The 22,757-nt window shown below is 33.3% G+C and overlaps 2 protein-coding genes across 2 annotated transcripts; one reads left to right on the plus strand and one right to left on the minus strand.

Annotated features, from left to right (window-relative positions):
• Nucleotides 1–8,559: 8,559 nt before the first annotated feature.
• Nucleotides 8,560–10,845, plus strand: LOC123913350 (transcription factor MYB53-like). The gene is made up of 3 exons (XM_045964066.1): nucleotides 8,560–8,898; nucleotides 9,571–10,299; nucleotides 10,625–10,845. The coding sequence occupies exons 1-3, from the start codon at nucleotides 8,636–8,638 to the stop codon at nucleotides 10,641–10,643; spliced, it is 1,011 nt and encodes a 336-aa protein (XP_045820022.1). The 5' UTR covers nucleotides 8,560–8,635; the 3' UTR covers nucleotides 10,644–10,845.
• Nucleotides 10,846–16,112: 5,267 nt separating this feature from the next.
• LOC123913349 (WEB family protein At3g02930, chloroplastic-like) lies at nucleotides 16,113–21,375 on the minus strand. Its single transcript, XM_045964065.1, has 3 exons — nucleotides 21,058–21,375; nucleotides 20,276–20,480; nucleotides 16,113–18,683 (listed from the first exon to the last, which is right to left on the minus strand). Exons 1-3 carry the CDS (start codon nucleotides 21,081–21,083, stop codon nucleotides 16,335–16,337), a joined length of 2,580 nt encoding a protein of 859 aa, XP_045820021.1. The 5' UTR covers nucleotides 21,084–21,375; the 3' UTR covers nucleotides 16,113–16,334.
• Between the last annotated feature and the right edge of the window lie 1,382 nt (nucleotides 21,376–22,757).

Consider the following 22,757-nt stretch of genomic DNA (forward strand, 5'->3'; position numbering starts at 1 on the left):
ACACTGTCCCTTGGTCTGTAGTGATCGTTTCAGGTAGCCCAAACCTATAAATAATATGGTTTTGGACAAAATTGATCACAGCCTCTTGATCCACATTTGTTAGAGCTATAGCCTCTATCCATTTGGTGAAATAGTCGATTCCAACCAATATATAACGTTGATTCTTTGATGAAGCTGGCCTAATCTCACCAATTAAATCTAAGGCCCAGCCTCTAAAAGGCAAAGGTTTAACAATCGAGTGCAACTCACTCGCTGGAACATGTTGTATCCCTGCATGTTTTTGACACTCTTGACACCCTTTTGCATATTCTATGCAATCCTTAAGTATAGAAGGCCAATATAGCCCTTGTCGAAACAAAAGCCATTTCATTTTGTGGCCTGCTTGATGAGCACCACAAGCCCCACTATGGGCGTTGGAAATTGCCACATATGCCTCGCTTTCACTAAGGCATTTCAACAAAACCCCTTCAGGTGTTTTCTTAAATAACTCATTTCCAATGATTGTGTAACTTAAGGCTCTATATTTAACCTTTCTTTCAGTTACACCTATTGGATTTTCTAAGTAACTAACAATGGGTTGTCTCCAATCATTGTCAGTCAAGTTATCGATGACGAAGATTTCTGTCATCACCTCCTAAAAGTGTGCGTCTACCATTTCAGAATTGGTTTCGACACTTCGTTCGTTTGCCCCTAGCTGTTCCGATGCTGTCGATACATGGGGCAGTGCTTCACATGTGATTAGCTTTTCTTTGATCTCAGCTAATTCCTCTAATTTTTCTCTTGTTAGCTTGTAACCAGAAGCAATTTGAGCTAAATCGTTTGCTTCCTGGTTCTCGACCCGAGGTACATGTTGAATATCAAATGCATCGAAACGTTTTAGTAAGGAGAAAGCGATAACAAAGTATTTCATCAAATGCTCTTGAATGCATGTATACTCCTTTGTTAAATGCTTTATTACTAACTCAGAATATCCTCTGATTTTAACGTGTCTTGCCCCCAAGTCTAAAAGAATCTTTAGGCCTGCAATTAAAGCCTCGTACTCGGCTTCATTATTGGAGCAAGTCCCGTTAATCTTGTACTTAAACTTTGTTGGAATTCTTAAATGAGAAATAATTAAGATTCCAATTCCTGTACCATGTTTATGTCTCGAGCCATCAAAGTATAAAGTCCAAGGCTCAGAATCTACATATATTATCGTAATTTCGGCTACTGAATGATCAACAAGGAAGTCAGCAACTATTTGGCCATTGACAGCCCTCAAAGGCTGGTAAGTCAATGAGTATTCAGTCAAAGCCAAAGCCCACTTTCCAATTCGACTATGCAAAATTGGTTTTAATAACATATGCTTAATGATATCAAAGTGAGAATAAACATAAACTGGCTTGATATATTGCTTAAGTTTGGTACAAGAAAAATACAAACATAGACAAAGCTTTTCAATTGAACTATATCTAGTTTCAGCATCATTTAGAATCCTACTTAGGTAGTAAATATCCTTTTCTACGCCATTTTCATCCTCTTGCGCGAGCATGCTTCCAATAGTTGAATCTGATGCTGCAATATACAACTTCATTGCTTTATTTCGAATGGGAGGCATTAAAGTTGGAGGCTTCGACAAATATGCCTTAATCTCATCAAATGCCTTTTGTTGTTCTGTTCCCCATTCGAATACGTCGTCTTTCTTGAGCCTTAACAATGGAGAAAATGGTTGAGCTTTACCACTTAGGTTTGATATAAACCTTCTCAAGAAATTGATTTTTCCTAGCAAAGATTGAAGCTGTTTCTTTGTTCTTGGAGGCTTTGTCTCCATGATAGCTTTTGTCTTGTTTTGGTTAATTTCTATGCCCTTTTTATGCACAACAAAACCAAGGAAATCTCCTGCATGTACACAAAAAGCACATTTTAGTGGATTCATTTTTAATCCACATTTTCTCATTCTTTCGAATGATTTTCTAAGATGATCTATGTGTTCATCCTGAGAAGAGGATTTCACAACAATGTCATCAATATACACTTGCATAAATATTTCGATAAAATAATGAAAAATTAAGTTCATGGCTCTTTGGTATGTTGCTCCAGCATTTTTCAAACCAAAAGGCATTACTACCCATTCATAAGTGCTTAAGGCACCAGGGCAACGAAATGCAGTTTTTGGCACATCGTCCTCATCAATAAAAATTTGATTATAGCCTGAGTAGTCATCTAACATGCTTAAATACTTATGTTCTGCTGCTGAATCAACTAACATTTCTGCTACAGGCATAGAATATTCATCTTTTGGTGTAGCATTATTCAAATCCCTAAAGTCTATACAAACCCTAAGTGATCCATTTTTCTTAATGACAGGAACAATATTGGCTAACCATTCTACATACCTGGCTGTTCGAATGAACTTGCACTTGAGCAGCCTTTCAATTTCTGCCTTGATCTTTGTCATGATTTCTGGCGCAAACCTCCTTGGAAGCTGCTTCACAGGTTTCTTATCTGGTCGAAGAGGTAGCCTATGTTCTACCAAATTTCTGCTTAGCCCAGGCATTTCATTATAGTCCCATGCAAAGCAATCTTTGTAGCTCTTAAGCAATTCAACCATTCTTTCTCTTAAGCTTGGGTCAATATTGGCACTAATATAAGTTGGCTTTTTAACAGAGCCATCTCCAATATCAACTTCTTGCAAAGGATCTTGAGCTTGCATTCTCTGAATCGAACTGTGTGGATCTTTTTCAAAACCCAATGGTTCATCATCATAGATGCAATCTAACCTTCGTTTTCCGCCATTATTCACGTCACTAGCCTCCAAGGCCAGTTCATCTTCTAAGTTAACATTGGCTTCGACAGCCATATCTTCTTGTGAACTAATGGCCTCGAGAGCCATTTTGATTTTATTCTCGGCTGCATAAGCCGTAATTCGATCCCATGCTAGGGACTTAATCATCATACTCGTTGAAATTGACCCACCTAGAAGCTGGTGGGTGAGCATCCTCAGATAAGGGCTTCTCTATGTCTTCCCTTTCCCAACAAAAACCATGGGTTGGATGCAGTTTGACTGAGTGGTATACATTCTTTGACACCACTTCATTTGGATCGAAGGCAACATCTTGCTCACCACAAGGAGCAATTGAAGCCAGGTTCTTGTCAAAGTTCTGTAAAGTCACAGTGCCTGTCTCTGAAACATATGCACTCTGGTCTGCCTCTACATTTTCGACTAAACCATCTTCTCTCCAGATGATTAATCTCTGATGCATGGTTGAGGGAACAGCCCCAACACCATGAATCCATTCCCTTCCCAATAGCAAATTGTAATTGGGTTTAGCAGCAATGACCATAAACAGGGTCTTTCGAACTGTGCTACCAACACACACTTCTAATTGCACTGCCCCCAGGGAATGACCGTTTTTGCCTTCATAATTGGCCAGTACCACGTTGTAGGAATGAAGGTCTGTGTCATAAAGACCTAATTTCTTCAGCATGAAATGGGGCATGATGTTCACTACAGCTCCACCATCAACTAAAACCTTGTTTATCCCCACATTATTCACTTTTGCTCTGATAAATAGAGCTTTCAAGTGGTTCTGCATTCCCAAATCTGGCTTCTTGAAGACAGCTTTTTGTTCTTCGCCACAACCATTTTGCATAACATAGTAACACATTGGCTTGTGGTCAGCCAAATCGAGAGCCTCGAAGTCCTCTTCTAACTCGTTGACTTCTGTAGGCACATCATATTCTAAAGGCAAGATAGACACCACATTAACCATCACGTCGAAATCTGATCCCTCATCCAAGAGATCATCATCATCCATGTCATCCTCACCTTCTACCACTTCTTTGGCAACTTCAACTGTTGGCTCTTCCAATACTATGGACAGCCTTTCTTTCACTGGCCTTTTGGCCATTTCAGCTTTCTGGGCCACAACAGTCTTGCCCCCAGCCTCAGCATCCTTTCCTGCCAACTTCTTTTTCCTCTGAAACCTTCGCCACTGAGTGCGAGTCATAGGATTTTTCCCTTATAGTTGTTTCTATAAGAGTACTTGTTGACTTCTGTGGCAGCATTCACTGTTTCCTTTCCAGCTACCACTTTTGAACCCTTAGGTTCAGACACAATGTTCACATTTACATTGCTAGAACTTCCATTTTCCATCATTCTCCGATTGAAAATCACATACTGCCCACTTACCCATTGGTTAATGGGTGCTCTCCCAGATGGTTTGAAAGTGTTTTGGGGCCCTAGCCTTTGCTGGATCGAAAGACCTTTAGTAATGGGCTTTCCCCAATTGGCTCCTTTGTAGGGCCAAGCTTTTTGGTTTGGCCTAGCTTTTGGCCATTTTCTCTTGTTTTCAGCATAAGGCACAACATTTTGAAGGCCTGCAGTGGCCTCTTTGTCGCACACAGCACTGCATCTAGGGCAAAGCATCACCTCAGAGTTTTTTAGCTTGCACCTATTTAGGAAGTCCACTAGTTCTTCCTCAGCATTGGGGTACACTTCACGCACCCTCTTTTCATACTCTTCTTTAGGCACAGCCTCAATCGGAGCAGTAGCCTCTGCAATTTCAACCATGTTGCAGTCATACACTTCGACATAGGTGGCATCAGCAGTTGGCAGAGGATCTGTATCCACCTTCATTGGAGGCTTTGCCTTATCAGCATATTTCAGCCTTCCTTCGTTCAACGATTTTTGCACCAAGTCCCTGAAAACAACACATTGATAAGTTTTATGTCCCAAATAATTATGAAACTTACAATAACCTCTTTTCTTTCTTTGTTCTATTGGCGGTATTTTCATATCTTTTGGCACAACAATTTGGCCATCAGCTACCAATAAATCAAAAATTTCATCACATTTCGTAATATCGAAGGTATAGGTTTTTGTGACAAACTTATCATTTTTTGGTTCGACTGGATTTTTTCCATTCGACGGCCTTAACAACTTACATGTGTAAGGAGGCCCAGCTTCAATTCAGCCACATTAATATCACTATCTTCAAATTCTAAGTACTCATCACTAATTTCATAATCAATTTCATTATCATAAGAATCAACAAAACCAATTTCTTTCTTTTTTTGAAACTTAGAATTTCTAGCTTTTTCAGCTTTTAATCTTTCGATTTGTCTCACTCTGTCAGCTAACTGTGACATGTCTCGAAGGTATTGAGTATCCAATTTCTTTCGAATCGAATAGTCTAAGCCACCAGCAGCCATTTCCACCAACTCATGTTCAGGCACTTGGGTAAAGCACCTGGATTTCAGTAAACGAAACCTATTTAAATAGTCATCAATTGACTCTTGGTTTTTTCTCTTTACGCTGGCTAGCTCTTTCAAGCTTATCTTGGTCTGACCCATATAGAATTGTTCATGGAAAGTTCTTTCCAATTGGGCCCAACTATGAATCGAATTGGGAGGCAAAGTTGTGAACCAAGTAAAAGCATTCTTGATAAGCGAATTAGGAAAATACTTCATTCGCAGATTTTCATTGTTTGCCAAATTCCTAGATTCAGCTAAATACCTAGCAATGTGTTCTGCAGTCGACTCGCTAGTGTCCCCAGCAAACTTAGTGTACTTTGGGACTTTCCAACCTCTTGGCAACTCTGTTTGCAACACATATTCAGTGAAGGCAGAAACAAAATTTGGCCTTCGACAACCTGTGTTTAGGCCATTTTGGGCCAAAATCGTTTCGACCATGTTAGCCAAATTATTCTGGCCAAGTAAGTTATTATTCTGAACCTCTCACACTACCTCATCAGGATCCTGGTTCCTCCTAACCATTACCACTGAAGGGTTCTGGTGGACCACTTGAGGATTTGGGTTAAACACTGGAGGATTTTGATTTACCACTTGAGGAATTTGGTTGACCTCGTGAGGGTAATAAGTTTCCTCTTGTGCAACTGGTGTAGGTGTTGGGTTTGGAACTGTTTCATTGGCCACATAAGTTGGCCTCTGTTGCACTGGGGTTGCAGACATTGCAGGTAATATCACTTGTGGTGTAACAGGGTTTACTCTGAGAGGTGGAGGGGGTGTACCAAAAAAATCAGCAATTCGACTCATTTGGAATGCTAACATTTGGTAACTTTCATTGGTGTTCTGAATCAATGGATTAAACACAGTACCAATTTGTTGCGTCAAGAGATTAACCATTTCATGATTACTCTCGTCCATTTGTTGTCTTAGAGACAACACAGACGCAGTAGTTAAGGGTGTGGGAGTCACCCTTGATGAAGTGTACCTATCAGATTCGAAAACTGGCATCCCAAGGCCAAGTGTAGGGGGAGGCCCATACATGAAATTATGACCTTATGGTGGTTTCGAGCGTCCAAGACCAGCAGTCACGGACGGGATTGCCATAGTTGTTATTGGCATAGTTGGAATGACATCATGAACATTCGAGATTGCTGGACTGGAAAATATTGGAACATTTACCAAACCAGACGTGTCCAAACTCTGTGGAGGTGGATCGACTCCACCACTCGAACTTGCTTCACTACTCATTGCGCTAGAACTTTGATTTCTATTAGAGTTAGATCTTTGGGTAGTTTTAAACATAACCTAACCTAACCTATCAGTTATAAGCAAGTAACAGGTTTCTCATTCCACAGCATACAAAATATTTTAAACAAACACAAAACCAGTCCCACTAGGCGTGCCAATTTGTTTACGTGGAAATTTGGTAAACAACCGCTAGTTTAAGTATTTAAACTCGCGAGACCAACTAGAAATCTCAGGACAATTTTGTGTTTTGTTTATTTAGAAGAATGTTTGAATGTTCGTTTTTAGAGAAAAACAAACACTTAAGAATTAAATCGTTTTCAAATAATCAGAGAAAGTGCTAGTTCGAATCGCCTCGAAAACAGCAGTTTCTTAAGAAAAACGCTTAAATTAAACTATAGAACATTGCTGAAAAGTAAATTGCATTGAAAGTAAAGCAATTACAAGTAAATGGTTCACAAAACATACATTTCTCCTCAGATATTCCTTTCGTTCGAACGCTGAGTACTTAGAATTTCAGAGAGAGTTTTGTATAAAATTTTGTGACCCTTGTTCTGAATGAAAAATGCTATAAATACTACAACAAAGTGGTAACTGCTTCTTGATCATCTGGACGCTCTTCAATTTGCCACGTCGACCCACGTTCCCCACTTTCATCTTTCATTCCTTCAGCGCGCGCCAATGCTTATTGGGTCGTTGTTGTTTCTTTTTTGGGCCTGACCCAACTAGCCCTTCGACTCGATCTGTGCTTTCGACAGGTTCTTGACAAAACTAAACCCAAATGTGCCTTTCAAAGCTTTCGAGACGCTCCTCTGCTTCGACATAATTAGACTTCGACACAATATTTGAAAGTTTTATTTTGACAATATAACCTTCAAATAAATGTTGGACCCACCAATTATATTTAATTGATAAATACCAAATTTATATCCAACAGCAACACAACGTAATTGTTGGGATTTTGATAAATTCTTGAGATAATTAGAAGAATTATGGCAGTTGAAATGATTATTGGGATCCATTTCACAAAAAAAAAACTAATATAGTGAAAAAATCAAAAAAATAATTCTGTGTCCAAATCAAATGAACCAAGTCTCTATTTATAGACAAAAAAAATCATGAATTTTGGTAAAAAAATAAAAAAATATTTTGCGATGAAATAATTGAGTTCAAAATATTATTGTGATAAAAATTCGTCCAGCCAATCAGATTGTAACACCTGTCCCATTCAATCCTTTCTCTCTCCGTCCATCTGCTCCTCACTCTCCCTGCAGCGCGTGTACTTCACGCGCCAATTTCCAGCCACAAAAAGCGCGCCACGTGTCCCTCTTTGTCAGGTTCAACACAGTTGAAAAGTTTCGACTCTTCTCTTCTCCACATCATCTTCAACATACATCCTCCAATCATTCAACACTCTCAACACCCCATTCAACACCTCATTTAAACCCCATTGTACATGGTCTAAGTACATCTCTGGGCCACTTATATATGCAAAGCAATACTTGCTTGGGCACAAGCTTTAAGCACACATACATAAATCAAATATATTATTTTAACAATTTTTACTTTATTTTTTTTTATATTTTGTGAGTGTGCCTAACAACAAATATTTTGGCTTGTGCCTAGAGAAATACTTCATTCGGCCTTATTTATAAGCAAAAGTCAAAAAAAATATTTGGCCATAAATATAAGCAAAAGTTACCAAAAACAACTATATTTAATGATATTTTTTCAAAAGTACTCATAATTAATTGCTCTACTTTTTAACATAATTATATAATTCCAATGCAAATTTAATATAATGTAAGAGATAGTTTAGTAAAAATAACAACTTTTTTAATAAGCATGAAAGAGAAATTTGCCTATAAATAAAGCCTGAGGGAGTATTTCTCATTGTACTCTATTGATAAATAGATAGAGACTCTAATATTTAGCACAATATATGAATAAGTGAAATGTGATTTAATAATTATAATTATAAATGTATATAATATGAAATGTGCATTAATAGCATTATGAAACTTAACAAAGTCTTAGGATAGCATTGGCATTTTCAAACATCACCATACTATATATAACAAAGCACCTCTGCTAAATATCCAAGTTCCAACATAGTAGTATATCATAAGTTAATTCATTCTCCAATTCACAACACTCAAACATGGGGAGAGCACCATGTTGTGATGAAAGTGGTTTGAAGAAAGGACCTTGGACACCAGAAGAGGATAGAATATTGGTGGATCATATTGAGAAACATGGCCATGGAAGTTGGAGAGCACTTCCAAAGCTAGCTGGATTGAACAGGTGTGGCAAGAGTTGCAGATTAAGGTGGACTAATTATTTAAGACCTGATATCAAAAGAGGAAAATTCACTGAGGAAGATGAGAAAACCATCATCAATTTACATGCTGTTCTTGGGAATAAGTAAGTCATTTATTCATCTCCTAATTAAATATTACCATTCAATTTCATTACTCTTTTGCTTCTAAAATACTACATGGTTTGGCTCTTGATTGATGAGCTTTAGTAAAGCTCAAGTTGATCGGAAGTGTCATAGTTCGACCTTTCACCGAAACAAATAATCATTGATCGGACTTTAATTAGAAATAGGACTCCCAACAGTTGAGATTCTCTGCATTCACATATTCAGGACATCAACAGTTGTTCGATTAAGATGTAACGGTCCAAAAAAAATGTAGATTTTAATTTTTGTTTAAATAATTCAAAAAATTTATTGTGAATCTAGACTATTTGATCTTGATCAAAAGGTCCCCCAATATCCCGAATATATGCATGCAAGGAATCTCAACTGCATATAACCCAAATTCCTTTAGTTACCATCGAACCAACAAACTCTGGATATCAGGACCCTTTAAACAATATTTTTCTAGCCATTAGGCTACTTGACCAAAAATATATATATATATATATAAACAATGTTTATGTTTTTAGGTTTATTGAATAACTGATGTATCAGAACCATATTATGGACCAAATACATCATTTATCCGACCTAACAAATGAATATTTTCTTATATATAAATGAAAAAATAATGTGAATACAGATGATTTAATAATTTGTATTATTATTATTAGGTGGTCAGCTATAGCAGGTCATCTACCAGGAAGGACTGATAATGAAATAAAGAATTTTTGGAACACACATTTAAAGAAAAAGCTTCTTCAAATGGGATTAGATCCAGTCACTCATCGTCCAAGAATTGATCATCTCAATCTTATGACAAATCTTCAACACTTTCTTACTGCAAATGTTCTTCATAACTTTTCAAACACTTTAGACATTACTACTACTAATGCTCTAAAACTTCAATCAGATGCAGCCAAATTCCAATTACTTCAAAACATGCTTCAAATTCAAGTCCTTAATGCCAACAATATTACTCCTCCTATAAATCCATTTGGACAAGAAAATTTTCTAAATGAAGTTTTAGGATTAAATAATAATCAGTCAAATTTTCTTTCTCAAAATTATCATGGAAATTTTCAAGGCTTTGAAGTGCCACAGGTGAAGAATGATGTAATCAATGGATATCAGTGTATGAATAATGGTGGTAGCAGCAATAGTAGTAGTTGCTTGAATCAAAAAGTTGATGAAGTATTTGATGCTACAAATTCTTCTTTAAATTTGCTTCCGAATTTGGTTTCGGTTTCGCCAGAATGTTCTGCTGTGAAAGGGATGATGGAAAATAAGGTAAACCAAAATGAGTGTTCTAATCCTTCTTCAACTTCAACAACCTTTGAAATGTTGGGAGATTTTATGTATGAAGATGTAAGCATATATGCTTGTTGGAAAGATCTCTTAGAGTAAGTAAACTTTATCATTATATTATAGTAATTATTATTACCATTTTTAATAAATTTAGAGGTTAAATATATTTTTCGTCTCTATAAATATTTTAATTTTTGGTTTTAAGTCTTACAAAATACAAAATTGTACGCCTTTAGAGATTTAATGCATGATGTTGCGTAATTTTTAGGAGCTGAAAAATGGGTACATGGACTTTTAAAATCAAAAAAATAATTTTTTTAGAAATAAATATTTAATCCTAATTTTTTAAAATAAAAAAAAAAAGTTTATTTATTTATTTGTGGCATGACATAAATAACTTTTCTCTCCGTATGTTTGCAGCCAAGAGTCTAACCAGTAACCTGAAGCCATAGTCTACAGTCTGATGAAGAAAATTTCACTCAAGAATTATCATTGATCTTTAGTTGTTTAGGTATAATTGGTTCATATGTATTTGGTGATGTATTGATTTTTGGATTCACATTATAAAAAGATTCCCATTAGTATAGACGAGTCATAATACAGGATGGAGATTTTTACATAATACATTATATTCATTTCAATGCATTTTATTTTATTTTTTTAAAACTCGGTATCTGACCCTAGGACCGACTAATCAAGGGGACCAATTTCACCGTCCACTTGCGGGGGCCCATTTAAAGCCAGAGATTTTTTTTGCTCTGTATGGACTAGCACATCGAAATTGGCACCAATCGAATATGAAACCTTGAGAGGAGCATACTCCAAGGACTCAAGCCAACATCAATATATCAATCCAAATGGATTATTCATCTTCAGTGTATAATGTATCGCCATATCGAATATGTATCGTATTCAATACTCGTATATTGTCCATACTTTATAGGGTTAATTCTTAGAGTCACACAAGCATACTATCTTCATAAAAAGTGGTGGTTTTTCGGCGAATCAACTTGAGAGTTAGTCCTAAAGTAAGTCTAATAGGCCTAAGCCATAGGAATACTTCAACACTATTGTATTGATAGTTAAAAAATTTAACTACGGTAGGTTAGAAAGAAAAGAAGGGGAAAAAAAGAAAAATAAATGCAAATTTTTTTAAAAGCATTGAGTACAACTACAAGGCATACTCAAACCCACTACAAAGTAGTCCAATTAAATATATTGGAAACGCAATATGTTTTCACATATCTTCGATCCTTTTTTAAGAGGTGTATGCATCAATACAAATTGATTTGTGTTATTGATAATATGAACAAAATACATTAACTTTAATAATACATATATCTCTTATAAAAAGAATCATATGGAGTATTATATTTGAATTTGAACAAAAGTCAATAGAGGAAAACAAATACAAAACAAAAGGGAGACTTTGAAAACTTGAAGATTGGGAAAGAAATTAATGAGTTAAACACTAACTAAAGACAATGTTTAGTTGTAAAGATAACGCCAAATATTAATATAGAACCGTACGTGAAAATGACACTTAAATTTTAAAATAAAAAAGAAGTTTCTATAACCATGAAAAATGGAGACAAACTCAAGTCAAACTTATTAAAAACGTTCCTCCATTTACTTGTGCAATAAAATTCTCCGGATAATGAGACTTAGAAAGGAAATTCGAGTGATATATATACTAATTTTGTAAAGAGATTATTAATTAATTAAGTTAATTACTATGATCTTTCTTATATAATAATAACGTGTTGAGTTGATACTTCTATGATATCTACCATTTGGTAAAAAGATGCGTTTTCGTTATCTGTTAGGTGAGACTATTATTGATCTTGCTTATTTTCATCTAACAAGCAAGAAAAATAATTCACAAATCTTATTACTTTCTCCATGAACTACATAAAAATGTGATTAATAGCACACTCACGATACTATGAATCGTGAACTACACAAAAATGTGATAAATAGTACACCTCACGATACTTTTCTTAAGAAATAAATATATTTTTTTTAAAAAAATATTACCACAACAGCCTCCTCAGCACAAGACGTGTCAAGATAGACTACAAAAGTTTACAAAGAGTCATAGAAACAAAATCATAAACAAATCATACAAAGCCCAAACAAATCATAGGACTAGACCACCAGCTATGGTAGTTATAAGCTAACGTAACACTCGTCAACTTCAACCACCTAAAAGAGAAAAACTTGATCTTGTCCAACAAAATATGGGGCGTATCTGCTGATCCTGTGAACAATCGATGGTTTCGCTCCGTCCATACAACTCAAACGTAAGCAAGTCAAATGAGCAGTAAAAATGATCGACGTGCACGAGAGCCACCTGCTGAAGATGGAAACTGAACAAAATGGTCACGCAGAGTAGTGAAATCCACCATATGAGTTTAATTCAGTTGATAGACACATCACATTTTATTTATAAGAGTTGGAGTTTGAATCTAAATACTCTATTCACTTTTAATACAAGGGTGAAATTCTAGCTAAAATGGCAACTTTCTAACGAAAAGGAAGTGACAAAAAAGTATTCCAGATCAACATACCGAACAATATAATTGAAAAATGAATTATGTGCATGTTTCTAAGTTCTAACCCAGATAAAGGGAGGAACTAGACAACATGGGTAAATGATCCACACACATCGATCATCAGTCATATTATATAAGACAATAATGGTGCGTTTGGCCCAACTTTTTTATTATGTAGAAGTTACTTTAAAAGTAAAGATGAAAATAAGAACTTAAAAAAAAAGTTAAAGTTGTTTGGAAGTTGTTATTTCTTTTCAACTTAATTGATACATTTAAGTGGTAATTTGTTTGCATATTATTTTATAAATGTGTTGATTTTAGGGTTAAATGATTTTTTGTCTTTTAAAATAAGGTGATTTTTTTTTTATTTTAGTAGATAAATAAATGGAATTTTTTTGTCTATTAATTTTTTTTTATTTTTTTTTCTAATGTTAGTAATGTACAAAACAAACAATTTTTGAGAGGATGAAAACATTATGTTTTATTAAGAAAAATTAAAAATTAAACAAATCTATCATATAAAAGATTATATTAACTTATGGAGTCAAATAAAACAAAAACAAAAAAAAAGAAAGTCAATGAGATGAAACAAAAAGAAATAAATGGAAATACAGTATTACTTAGGTAAAATATTCAATATGTGTGGTAGGATGGATTATATTATATGAAAATAAAAAACAATAAGAATAATTCTAGCAACACACTCTTTAACAAACACACCCCAACACACTCTCTTTTATTGGTTGAAATTCACATGGGTCCCATAAAAAAATGTGGACCCATATAACTTTTATGGGACCCATATAAATTTTAACCAATAGAAGAGAGTGTGTTAGAGTGTGTTTGTTAAAGAGTGTGTTGCTAGCACTCCTCAAAGAATAAACTTCATGAGAAAGAAAAAAAATAAAGAAATAACAGTATATCATAAAAAAGAAGTAATTAATACGAAATGTCCACATAGTTTGATTAAGTTACAAATAATAAAGAGAAACAGAAAACTGTATATCTTACACCCAACGAGTTTCGAAGGTTGTCACCCCATGTTAAGTTCCGAAAAAGTCATGTTAAGGTTGATATTTCTTGCTTATCTTGAAGTTACTTTTTATTCGTAAAAAATAAGTGTTTTTTGATTTTAAGAGCTTAATTAATAAAATGGTGTTTGGCCCTACTACTTTTACTTTAAAGATAAGATAAGTCAAAATTAAGTCAGATCAAACGCACCTTAAGTACCCTTCAGTCAAATCAAAAATCACCACCTTAATTAATATGATCCACTAACATGCATGCACACATTATCTACAATTGAATGGACGTGTTTTCGTGGTAGTTTCAAAACGGATAAAATTTTGAATATTTTCATTAAGTGAAATTTGATATGTTGGTTCATGAGTTCTAAAGCAACAAATTCAAAAAAAAAAATTAATGAAGATTATTTATTTCATGGACTATAAAAACTTTACGAAAGCAAAAACATTAATTTTTTTTAGATAATCTAATGATTAGAATTTTAGTTTTTAAAGTGAAATAGTGGGAGTATCAGGATTCGAACCTCAGTTCTTGTATTTTACATGCAATATACTTATCATTAAATTTTTTTAAAAGTACTACTATATCCGTTGTTAATCTTCCGTTATTTTCTCTTACGAAGACAAGTTATAACCTGATTATTATTAATAATATTTGCTGTTAAAAAAAAGATAAGTTATAATTTACGATACTTTACTATTTATACTCTTGAAAAAATAAAAATTAATAATAGTTTTGGGACTAAAATAGTAGAAAATGAGCCTATCTTATTTTTTTCCAAATCTTTTATTATCTAACAGCAATAAATAAACATATTAAAGAGTATTAAATTAAATTATAGTTATGTAGTTAAATGTTGTTCTGGACTGGCCAAAGTCCAACATTCAAACGGCCCAATTATCATAGGTCAAGTAATCTCATATTGGTAGCTTCACATACAAGTTATGGGTAACAGATATCATTGTTTCTATACACCTCTGAACTTTTACATTTTCAACTCTTTTAACTCTTAATATCAAATGATTTGAGCTACCCACCCCATCCAAGGATAGTATAGAGTTACCTCCTTTAAATACAATATTTTTAAAATTTTGTCTAAAGATCATTCTTTACGTAAAAAAAATTGACAAATTTGGTTAGCTTTTTGTTTTTGACAAAAAAATAAGGCCTTTATTCGTTCAAATTGATATAAGGTGAATACGACACAATTCTAGGTCACTAAATCGAAAAGAATGAATCTGCAAATAAATTTACATCAACCAATTTAATATTAGTATAATATGGCAAATGCCTACATTAGTGATAAAATTAAAGTGATTGGAGTACTCATGTCTCCGAATCTATAGTGTCGATGGTCATCATTAGTTGAATTTGTATTGAGTCAAAGTTGATATGTAAATTTGAACAAAACAAATATCGTACTAAGAAGGGAAAAACCAAACAACGCTACACATAATGACGAACAAATTACGTTGCCGCATTTAGATGACGAAATCACAAACAAAAAACTTAAAATTTATGTGAATAATATTTATTTAGGAAAAATGACAGTAAAACAATGACGAAACTTGGCTAACCTTTATTTTCATTTTTGTAAAAAGAAACACATTGACCAATTTTCATGGTAAAAATGTATTAAAAAAATTGTCACAGTAAAAGATCGATGCAAGTCAAAGTGTGTCATATCGGTTAAATAGAAAGGGATTTGTGATTCTCGTGAATTTAGTTTAGTTAATAGAGATATTACATTATATATTGATGTGTCAGAGTTCGAACCCTATGTACTTCACTAATTCACCTTAAGAGTAAAATTGGTATTAAGCTACTTGACAAAAAAAAATGCAAAAGAAAGTCATGTTATATAAAACGAATAAAAAAAAAAAGAGGTTGATAGGTTGTATGTAAAATCGCTCAAATAAAAAAGGTTGTATGTGAAATAAATGCAAAATAAAATAGCAATTGAAGTGATTTACTTTATTTTGGTGTTCTTGATTATTTTTGGCAAACTTAGTGCTTTTAAAATACTATACTACTTTAGTCCAAAAAAAAATACTATACTACATATTAACATTTACCAAAGTAACTAAACAAAATATCGCAAAAAAAAAAAAAAAAAAATCTATTTGAATGTAATAATTTAAAAAAAAACTATTTGAATAAACTGTACAATTTTGGATAAATTAGATAAAAAATATGTATTTGAATAAAACAATATCTTCATGAAGGAGTGAAAAGTAGCCTCATTTGAATTAGGATGACAAAAACCTAAATAAAAATACAATCCAACTTTGCTACTTTTTTCGTGACTAAAAACAAGAAACAAAAGGTTGGAAAAAAAAATAGTTGGATTTGCATAATCATCACATACACTTTGCTACCAACATGATATTGAGAACCACAACCAAAGCCAAAAATCCTAAACAATAATATTACAAACCCATTTCTTAAAAAAAATCTATATTTATATAGAGAAGCAAAATCATAAAGCAAACAAGTGCAAATAAATGAATGTTGTTCAATCAATATGCACACAATTTTTAATGTTTTTTCTATTTCTGGTTGCTACCACTTTTTTTCTTCAGCAAGCTTCCAAATTTTCCAAGCAAAGGTTTCTTTTTCTTCTTCAATTGTTGTTGTTCTTGTTCTTTCAATGGTGAGCTTCCACCATTATCAATGTTCTCTATCACAGTTGTTCCATTTATCTTATCAAAGCTCTCACCATCACCTTCTTCTATCTTTGACTCAGTTTCCTCTTCAAATGATTCAGCCTCTGGAAGTGAAAGTTCTCTCTCTGGGGAGAATGAGAACTCTTTTTTCTCTATTGTGCAGCTCTCCCACATTTTGAATTCTACTTTTTCTGGATCATCCTTTTCTTTGCTCTCATCTTCCTTTGGTTTTCCATTCACATTGACAGGTTTCGGAGATTCGATTTTCTCATCAGCTTTGTCATTCAAGATCGTATTTTCTTCTTGTAAGCTATGTTTGAGTCCTTCCTGGTCGAAGGAAAACTCAACCTTTGGAATTTCCTCTCCTCCATATCCATGACCATTCTCTTCAGAAAATTCTACTACTTTCGGAAGCAAATCATAGTCCTTCTCACTGTCTGAAAGATCACCATTTTCATGGTCAGCATGGTTTCTGGCTGTAGCTTCTTCCAACAACTTAGACAACTCCTCCGCCTTCTTATTAGATTCGGCTTCCCTAGCTCGGAGTTCATCGTTTTCTTGAAAAACATTCTGCATTTCATTTTCTTTATCCAATAAACTCTCCTTCAATTTCATGTTCTGAGCCGTTACTTCCTTAAGAGCTTCCTGCAGGTGGATCGTCTCGGTCTCAACCTCCTTCAGATTTTCCTTCAACTGAGATTCTTCCTCCCTGTTGGCATTAGCTTCTTCCTCGGTTTGTTTAAGTAAATTAACCAATCTATTTATTTCTTTTTCTGCAGCCGCGCTCTCTTCTTCGGTTTTCTTCAGACTGCTGACTAGATGAAGCTCTCTCTGCTCCCACTCAGCCTTCGAGTTCTCAAAGACATTCTTAGAGTTTTCAATACTGTATATAAGAACATCAATTTCATGCCGTGCTTCATCAAGCATGGACTCGTATTTTTCATTAGTACCTTTTAAGACTAACTTCAAATCTTCAATCTGGGTCTCATAGCTTTCCCTTTCAGCTTGGTTGATTAGAAAATTCTCTTTGGCTTCTCTAGATTCTGCAGATACTTCATGTAATGCAGAAGCTAAGCTTTCCATTGCCTTTTTGCTTTTTTCTTCTTCTTCCCTAGAATTCTCCAATTCATTGATAAGTTTGTTTTTCTCTTCTAGAAGAGTCTGCACACTAGAGGCTGCAAGGTGTTCATTGTTCAAAGCCTGATCTTTCTCTTCCGTCACTGTCTCAAGTTCAGATTTGAGAGACTCAACCTTCTTTGAAAGATCAAGATTTTCTTCCTGAACTGTAAGAAGGCAACGTTCTGAATCCTCAACATCGGTTTTTTGTCTCCCAATTGTCATTTCTAACAATCCCACCTTCTCTTTAAGAGAAGAAACTACAGATTCTGAATCATGCAACAAATCATTGGTTTCTTCTAGCTGTTTCATTACAGATTCCAAAGATTCTGATGCAGATCGCTCCAATCTGTTTGACTCTTCAGCCTTCATTTCTAGTTCCTCAACCTTCTTCTTCCATTCTTCTAGCAGACTATGAGCATAAGATTCAGCCATCCTTGAGGTTTCAAGTTCTACATTAAGCTGTTCAATCTGAGTTTCTTTCTCTGTCAACTTCTCATCATAACTCATTCCCTTATTGAGTTCTTGTTTGAGAGCTTCTATCTCTGCTTTCAACTTCAATATAAGGTTATTATCACTAGCTTTTGTTTCTTCTTTTGAATCTAGTAAGGCCTTCAATTGCGTCAATTCAGCTGCATAAGTTTCTGCTTTCTCGGCATGAACCTCGGCAATTTTAGCTGCATCATCAGCTTGATTCAATGCCTCGTTCTTAGCATCACAAGTCATGGTGAGTTCATGTTTAACCCGCTGAAGCTCCTCGTTTGTGGATGCAAGAGCAGCCACATCCAAGGCATGCTGGTTCCTCACACTTTCAAGCTTGTTCTTCCATTCTTCTTCCTTCTTCTTCACAGTTTCAATTCCAGCCTGTTCCAATTCAACAGATCGGAATTTTTCAATCTCAGATTCCTCCTTAGCCTGCTTTTGAGCCGCTAATGCTTCCTTGAGCTTCTCATTTGCTTCCTCGGCCACTCTATGTGCTTCTTTCAACTCATCAATAGCTTTTAAATTCTCCTTCTCAGCCTGAAGGATCTGCTCCTTTGCTTTCTTTAGATCTTCTTGAGCTACATTCAACTGGTTCTGCAATTCTGAACCCTTTGCAACTCTTGGGGCTTGTTTCTGAAAAAACCAAACAATACAAAATAAGCACAAATTAAGTGCAGATACCCTTTAAAGGAAAGCATGATAAAATAAAATATTTTACTGTATCAGCTAAGAATAAATCATGAATCGGAAGTCCTACTTTCCAAATCATGAGTCGAATTTTATTATCTGTCAAAATGATATTTTAAGAGAAGTCACTATATCTGTCAAAAAAAAAAAAAAAGAGAAGTCACTATAACAATTAATTTAAAAAAATAAATAAAACAAACGGACCCTTATTCTGTACAAGGTAGGAGTATCAATTCTTTAGATTTGATAGACAAAAAAACCAGGAAAACTGTGTCCACAAGGATCTAGGACCGGAAAGATGGTAACCATATTTTGCAGCGGTTATGTATCTTTTTTTATAAGTAGTGTTAAATAATTGTATTGGAATTTGCTTGAAAGCAACTATGTTTAGAAAAAGTAAGGTTGCTTTAATTTTTGTTTTTGAAAAGGAAGATTTTGAAGTGAATTTTATTTTTTTGGAGTATATAGTGATATTTTTTATTTTTATAAAGAGGGAAAATTTATTTTTAATAAAATGGTCTAATAATAGTATTAAGCTGACACTCATTTTTAAATTAAAGTGGTATGAAATACTTTAAGGGTCCGTTTGAATTTGACTTATTTTTTAGTTTACGAAAATAGTTTATGTAAATAAATAAATTTTTAACTTAATTTATAAATTTTCACTAACAAAAATTATGTCTTTATAAGATTTTTTTTCATAAACTACATTAAAAAACAAATTAAATCATACATAAAGACTTATTTATTTACATAAACTGTTTCACAAAAGCTAAAAAATATAATTTGTATTCATAGCATAGTTTGCCCCGTGCAACGCACGGGTAGAAATACTAGTTTTATTATAAATCGTACTATACATTACAATTATAAATGTGACATTTTTAAGTAAAAACAAGTGACATAGAAATTTTTTAAGCTAATCTCAATAATTCAAGATTTAAGTCTTAAATCAAATGGTCAAAAAATGTCTTTGGCTATACAAAATTGACAAAAATAATAGTTAGCTATACAAAATTGACAAAAATAATTGTTGGCTATACTAAGTTTAGGTAGTGTGGTTCATTAATGAATTGGGATTTATCATAGTGAATCGGACTCAAGATGAGATTTATGTTCAAATATATACACACTAAAGATTCGTATCGATTGAATTTAGTTTTCTTACAAATTGAGATATGACTCAGGTGTATCGTAAAATACTGATAACCATAGCAGAAACATCGTCAACGGTTTCCAACAAAATACTAGACATCACAGAATGAAGGGCAAAAATTCATGCATTATCTAAAATTTTAGGTTCCGATAAAAATGTCAAGTAATCAGAGCATTGAATGATATCCATACACATCTCCGATTTTTCCTTATCACGCTTGTCATGAGACTTGAGATGTTAGGAAGTTCAAATATGAAGCCACGATGATAGCAATTGAAATTTGTAATGAAGAAAATAGTTAAAGTGCCGCCATTTATCAATAAAAGCAAACAAGAATGAATCTCAAAGAAAGATAGAACACTCAATACAATCTATAACTTACATCAGGTGGGGTGGAAGTAGCTTTTGCTGATTTCCGTTCAACCGCAGGCTTTGAATTCACAGATCGTGGTGATCTCTCAACAGGAAGACGCGAACTTTGCAAAGGAGACGGCGAATCAGATTCTGATTTAGACACTACTTTGCTAACTTTACTAACTCTTGGCGTTGCCAGCGATGCTTTGTTTGAATTCTCAGATAGTTTTGATCTATCAAATCAAATTCATAATGTCAGATCAACAAAGGAATCACAACAAAACACAAAATCCAACTTCCAATCAAATAACTGGATCTAAGCCACACACAAGAAAACAGTTCATATTTCAAATTAAGCATCAATAATCATTGGCAAACCAAATTTTGACGAAAACAACAACAGATAATGATACAAAATCAACAATGTATTGTAAAATAACTAATAAGCCTAATTTAGCATAATTGTACAAAATCAATACAAAATTAGAAACAAATATGATAAATAAACAACAACAAAAAAAAAATGTAACCCAATTTTAGAATTGTACATAGAAAGCAGAAAGTAAAACAAAACAGTAAATTTTCAACAGATGAACAGAAGACAAACACACAAAAATATGAAAGATTGAAAATTTAATTGAAATACTACTAAAGCATATCACAATTACTAGATCAATTCAAATTTCATCAAGCAGAAATAAATTACACAAATAATAGAAACCTTGCATAGAATTGAAGTAACTGAAAAACCCAAATCAGATCTTAACAGTATATTAAAATTTAGATACTAAAAATTCAAACTTGACTAACCTAGTAGTGTTAGATTTTGAAGCCATAGTGAAAATTGAGAGTAACAAGAAGCAAAAAATGGTGATATTTTTGGTGAATTAGAGTTGTTGTGGCATTGTTGATAAGAAAAATGAGGAGAATTAGTGAGAAATTATTGGAAAGAGAAGAGAAGGAGGGAATATAATTTACAGAAGAGAAACCAGAAAATTGAGTTGGTTTTCATGTGTCTGTCTACAGAGAGGCCACACACATTCTCTCTCTTTATCTTCCTTTCTTTCTTAACCGTTTTCTTCTCTTCTCATTCTCACACATTATGTGTGTTTTTTTTTTATTATTTCTAGTATGAATGGACAAAAGTAACCCTGAGTGAGATGTGATTGTTTCTCTACCATGCTTTCTTTAACAAAATCAAAATCAGATCAGATAAATAAAATTAAGTATTGACTTTAAATGGTTAATTAATTTCATTAAATGGTGGATCATTCGAAAGAATTTAAATTTGATTACTAAATAAAATAATTTTTTTAATCAAAATTTAATTTATTTATTAGTGGGCAGCGGCTAAACTCTGAAATATTAGATCATTTATCCTTAGAATTAGAGAGTTAACAACACTAAAAGAAAAAAACATATAAGTCATGGTCATCTACCTATCTTAGAAAAGAATATACATAAGAAATTCCAAGTTTGCCCCTTTTTAATTTGTTGCCACATCATTCAATTAAGGTTATTTTGTGTCTTTATTCAAAAGTTAATAGAATATTAAAATGTTAAAAAAAAAAAATTCAACAAGATTTGAACCCCTAACCTTTAGTTACACTTTTTATTATATTGACCATTAAGCCATATCAATTAATTTGATATATCTACCTATCTTAGAAAAGAATATACATAAGAAATTCCAAGTTTGCCCCTTTTTAATTTGTTGCCACATCATTCAATTAAGGTTATTTTGTGCCTTTATTCAAAAGTTAATAGAATATTAAAATGTTAAAAAAAAAAATTCAACAAGATTCGAACCCCTAACCTTTAGTTATACTTTTTATTACATTGACCATTAAGCCATATCAATTAATTTGATATATTTTTGTAACCAACATATAATCAATATGAGTTAAACCTATCTTTATCTTAGAAAAGAATATACATAAGAAATTCCAAGTTTGCCCCTTTTTAATTTGTTGCCACATCATTCAATTAAGGTTATTTTGTGTCTTTATTCAAAAGTTAATAGAATATTAAAATGTTAAAAAAAAAAATTCAACAAGATTCGAACCCCTGACCTTTAGTTAAACTTTTTATTACATTGACCATTAAGCCATATCAATTAATTTGATATATCTTCTATCTTATCTACCTATCTTAGAAAAGAATATACATAAGAAATTCCAAGTTTGCCCCTTTTTAATTTGTTGCCACATCATTCAATTAAGGTTATTTTGTGTCTTTATTCAAAAGTTAATAGAATACTAAAATGTTAAAAAAAAAAATCCAACAAGATTCGAACCCCTGACCTTTAGTTACACTTTTTATTACATTGACCATTAAGCCATATTAATTAATTTGATATATCTTCTATCTTATCTACCTATCTTAGAAAAGAATATACATAAGAAATTCCAAGTTTGCCCCTTTTTAATTTGTTGCCACATCATTCAATTAAGGTTATTTTGTGTCTTTATTCAAAAGTTAATAGAATATTAAAATGTTAAAAAAAAAAA

The sequence above is a fragment of the Trifolium pratense genome, linkage group LG3, assembly GCF_020283565.1.
Source record: "Trifolium pratense cultivar HEN17-A07 linkage group LG3, ARS_RC_1.1, whole genome shotgun sequence".
Classification (NCBI taxonomy): domain Eukaryota; kingdom Viridiplantae; phylum Streptophyta; class Magnoliopsida; order Fabales; family Fabaceae; genus Trifolium; species Trifolium pratense.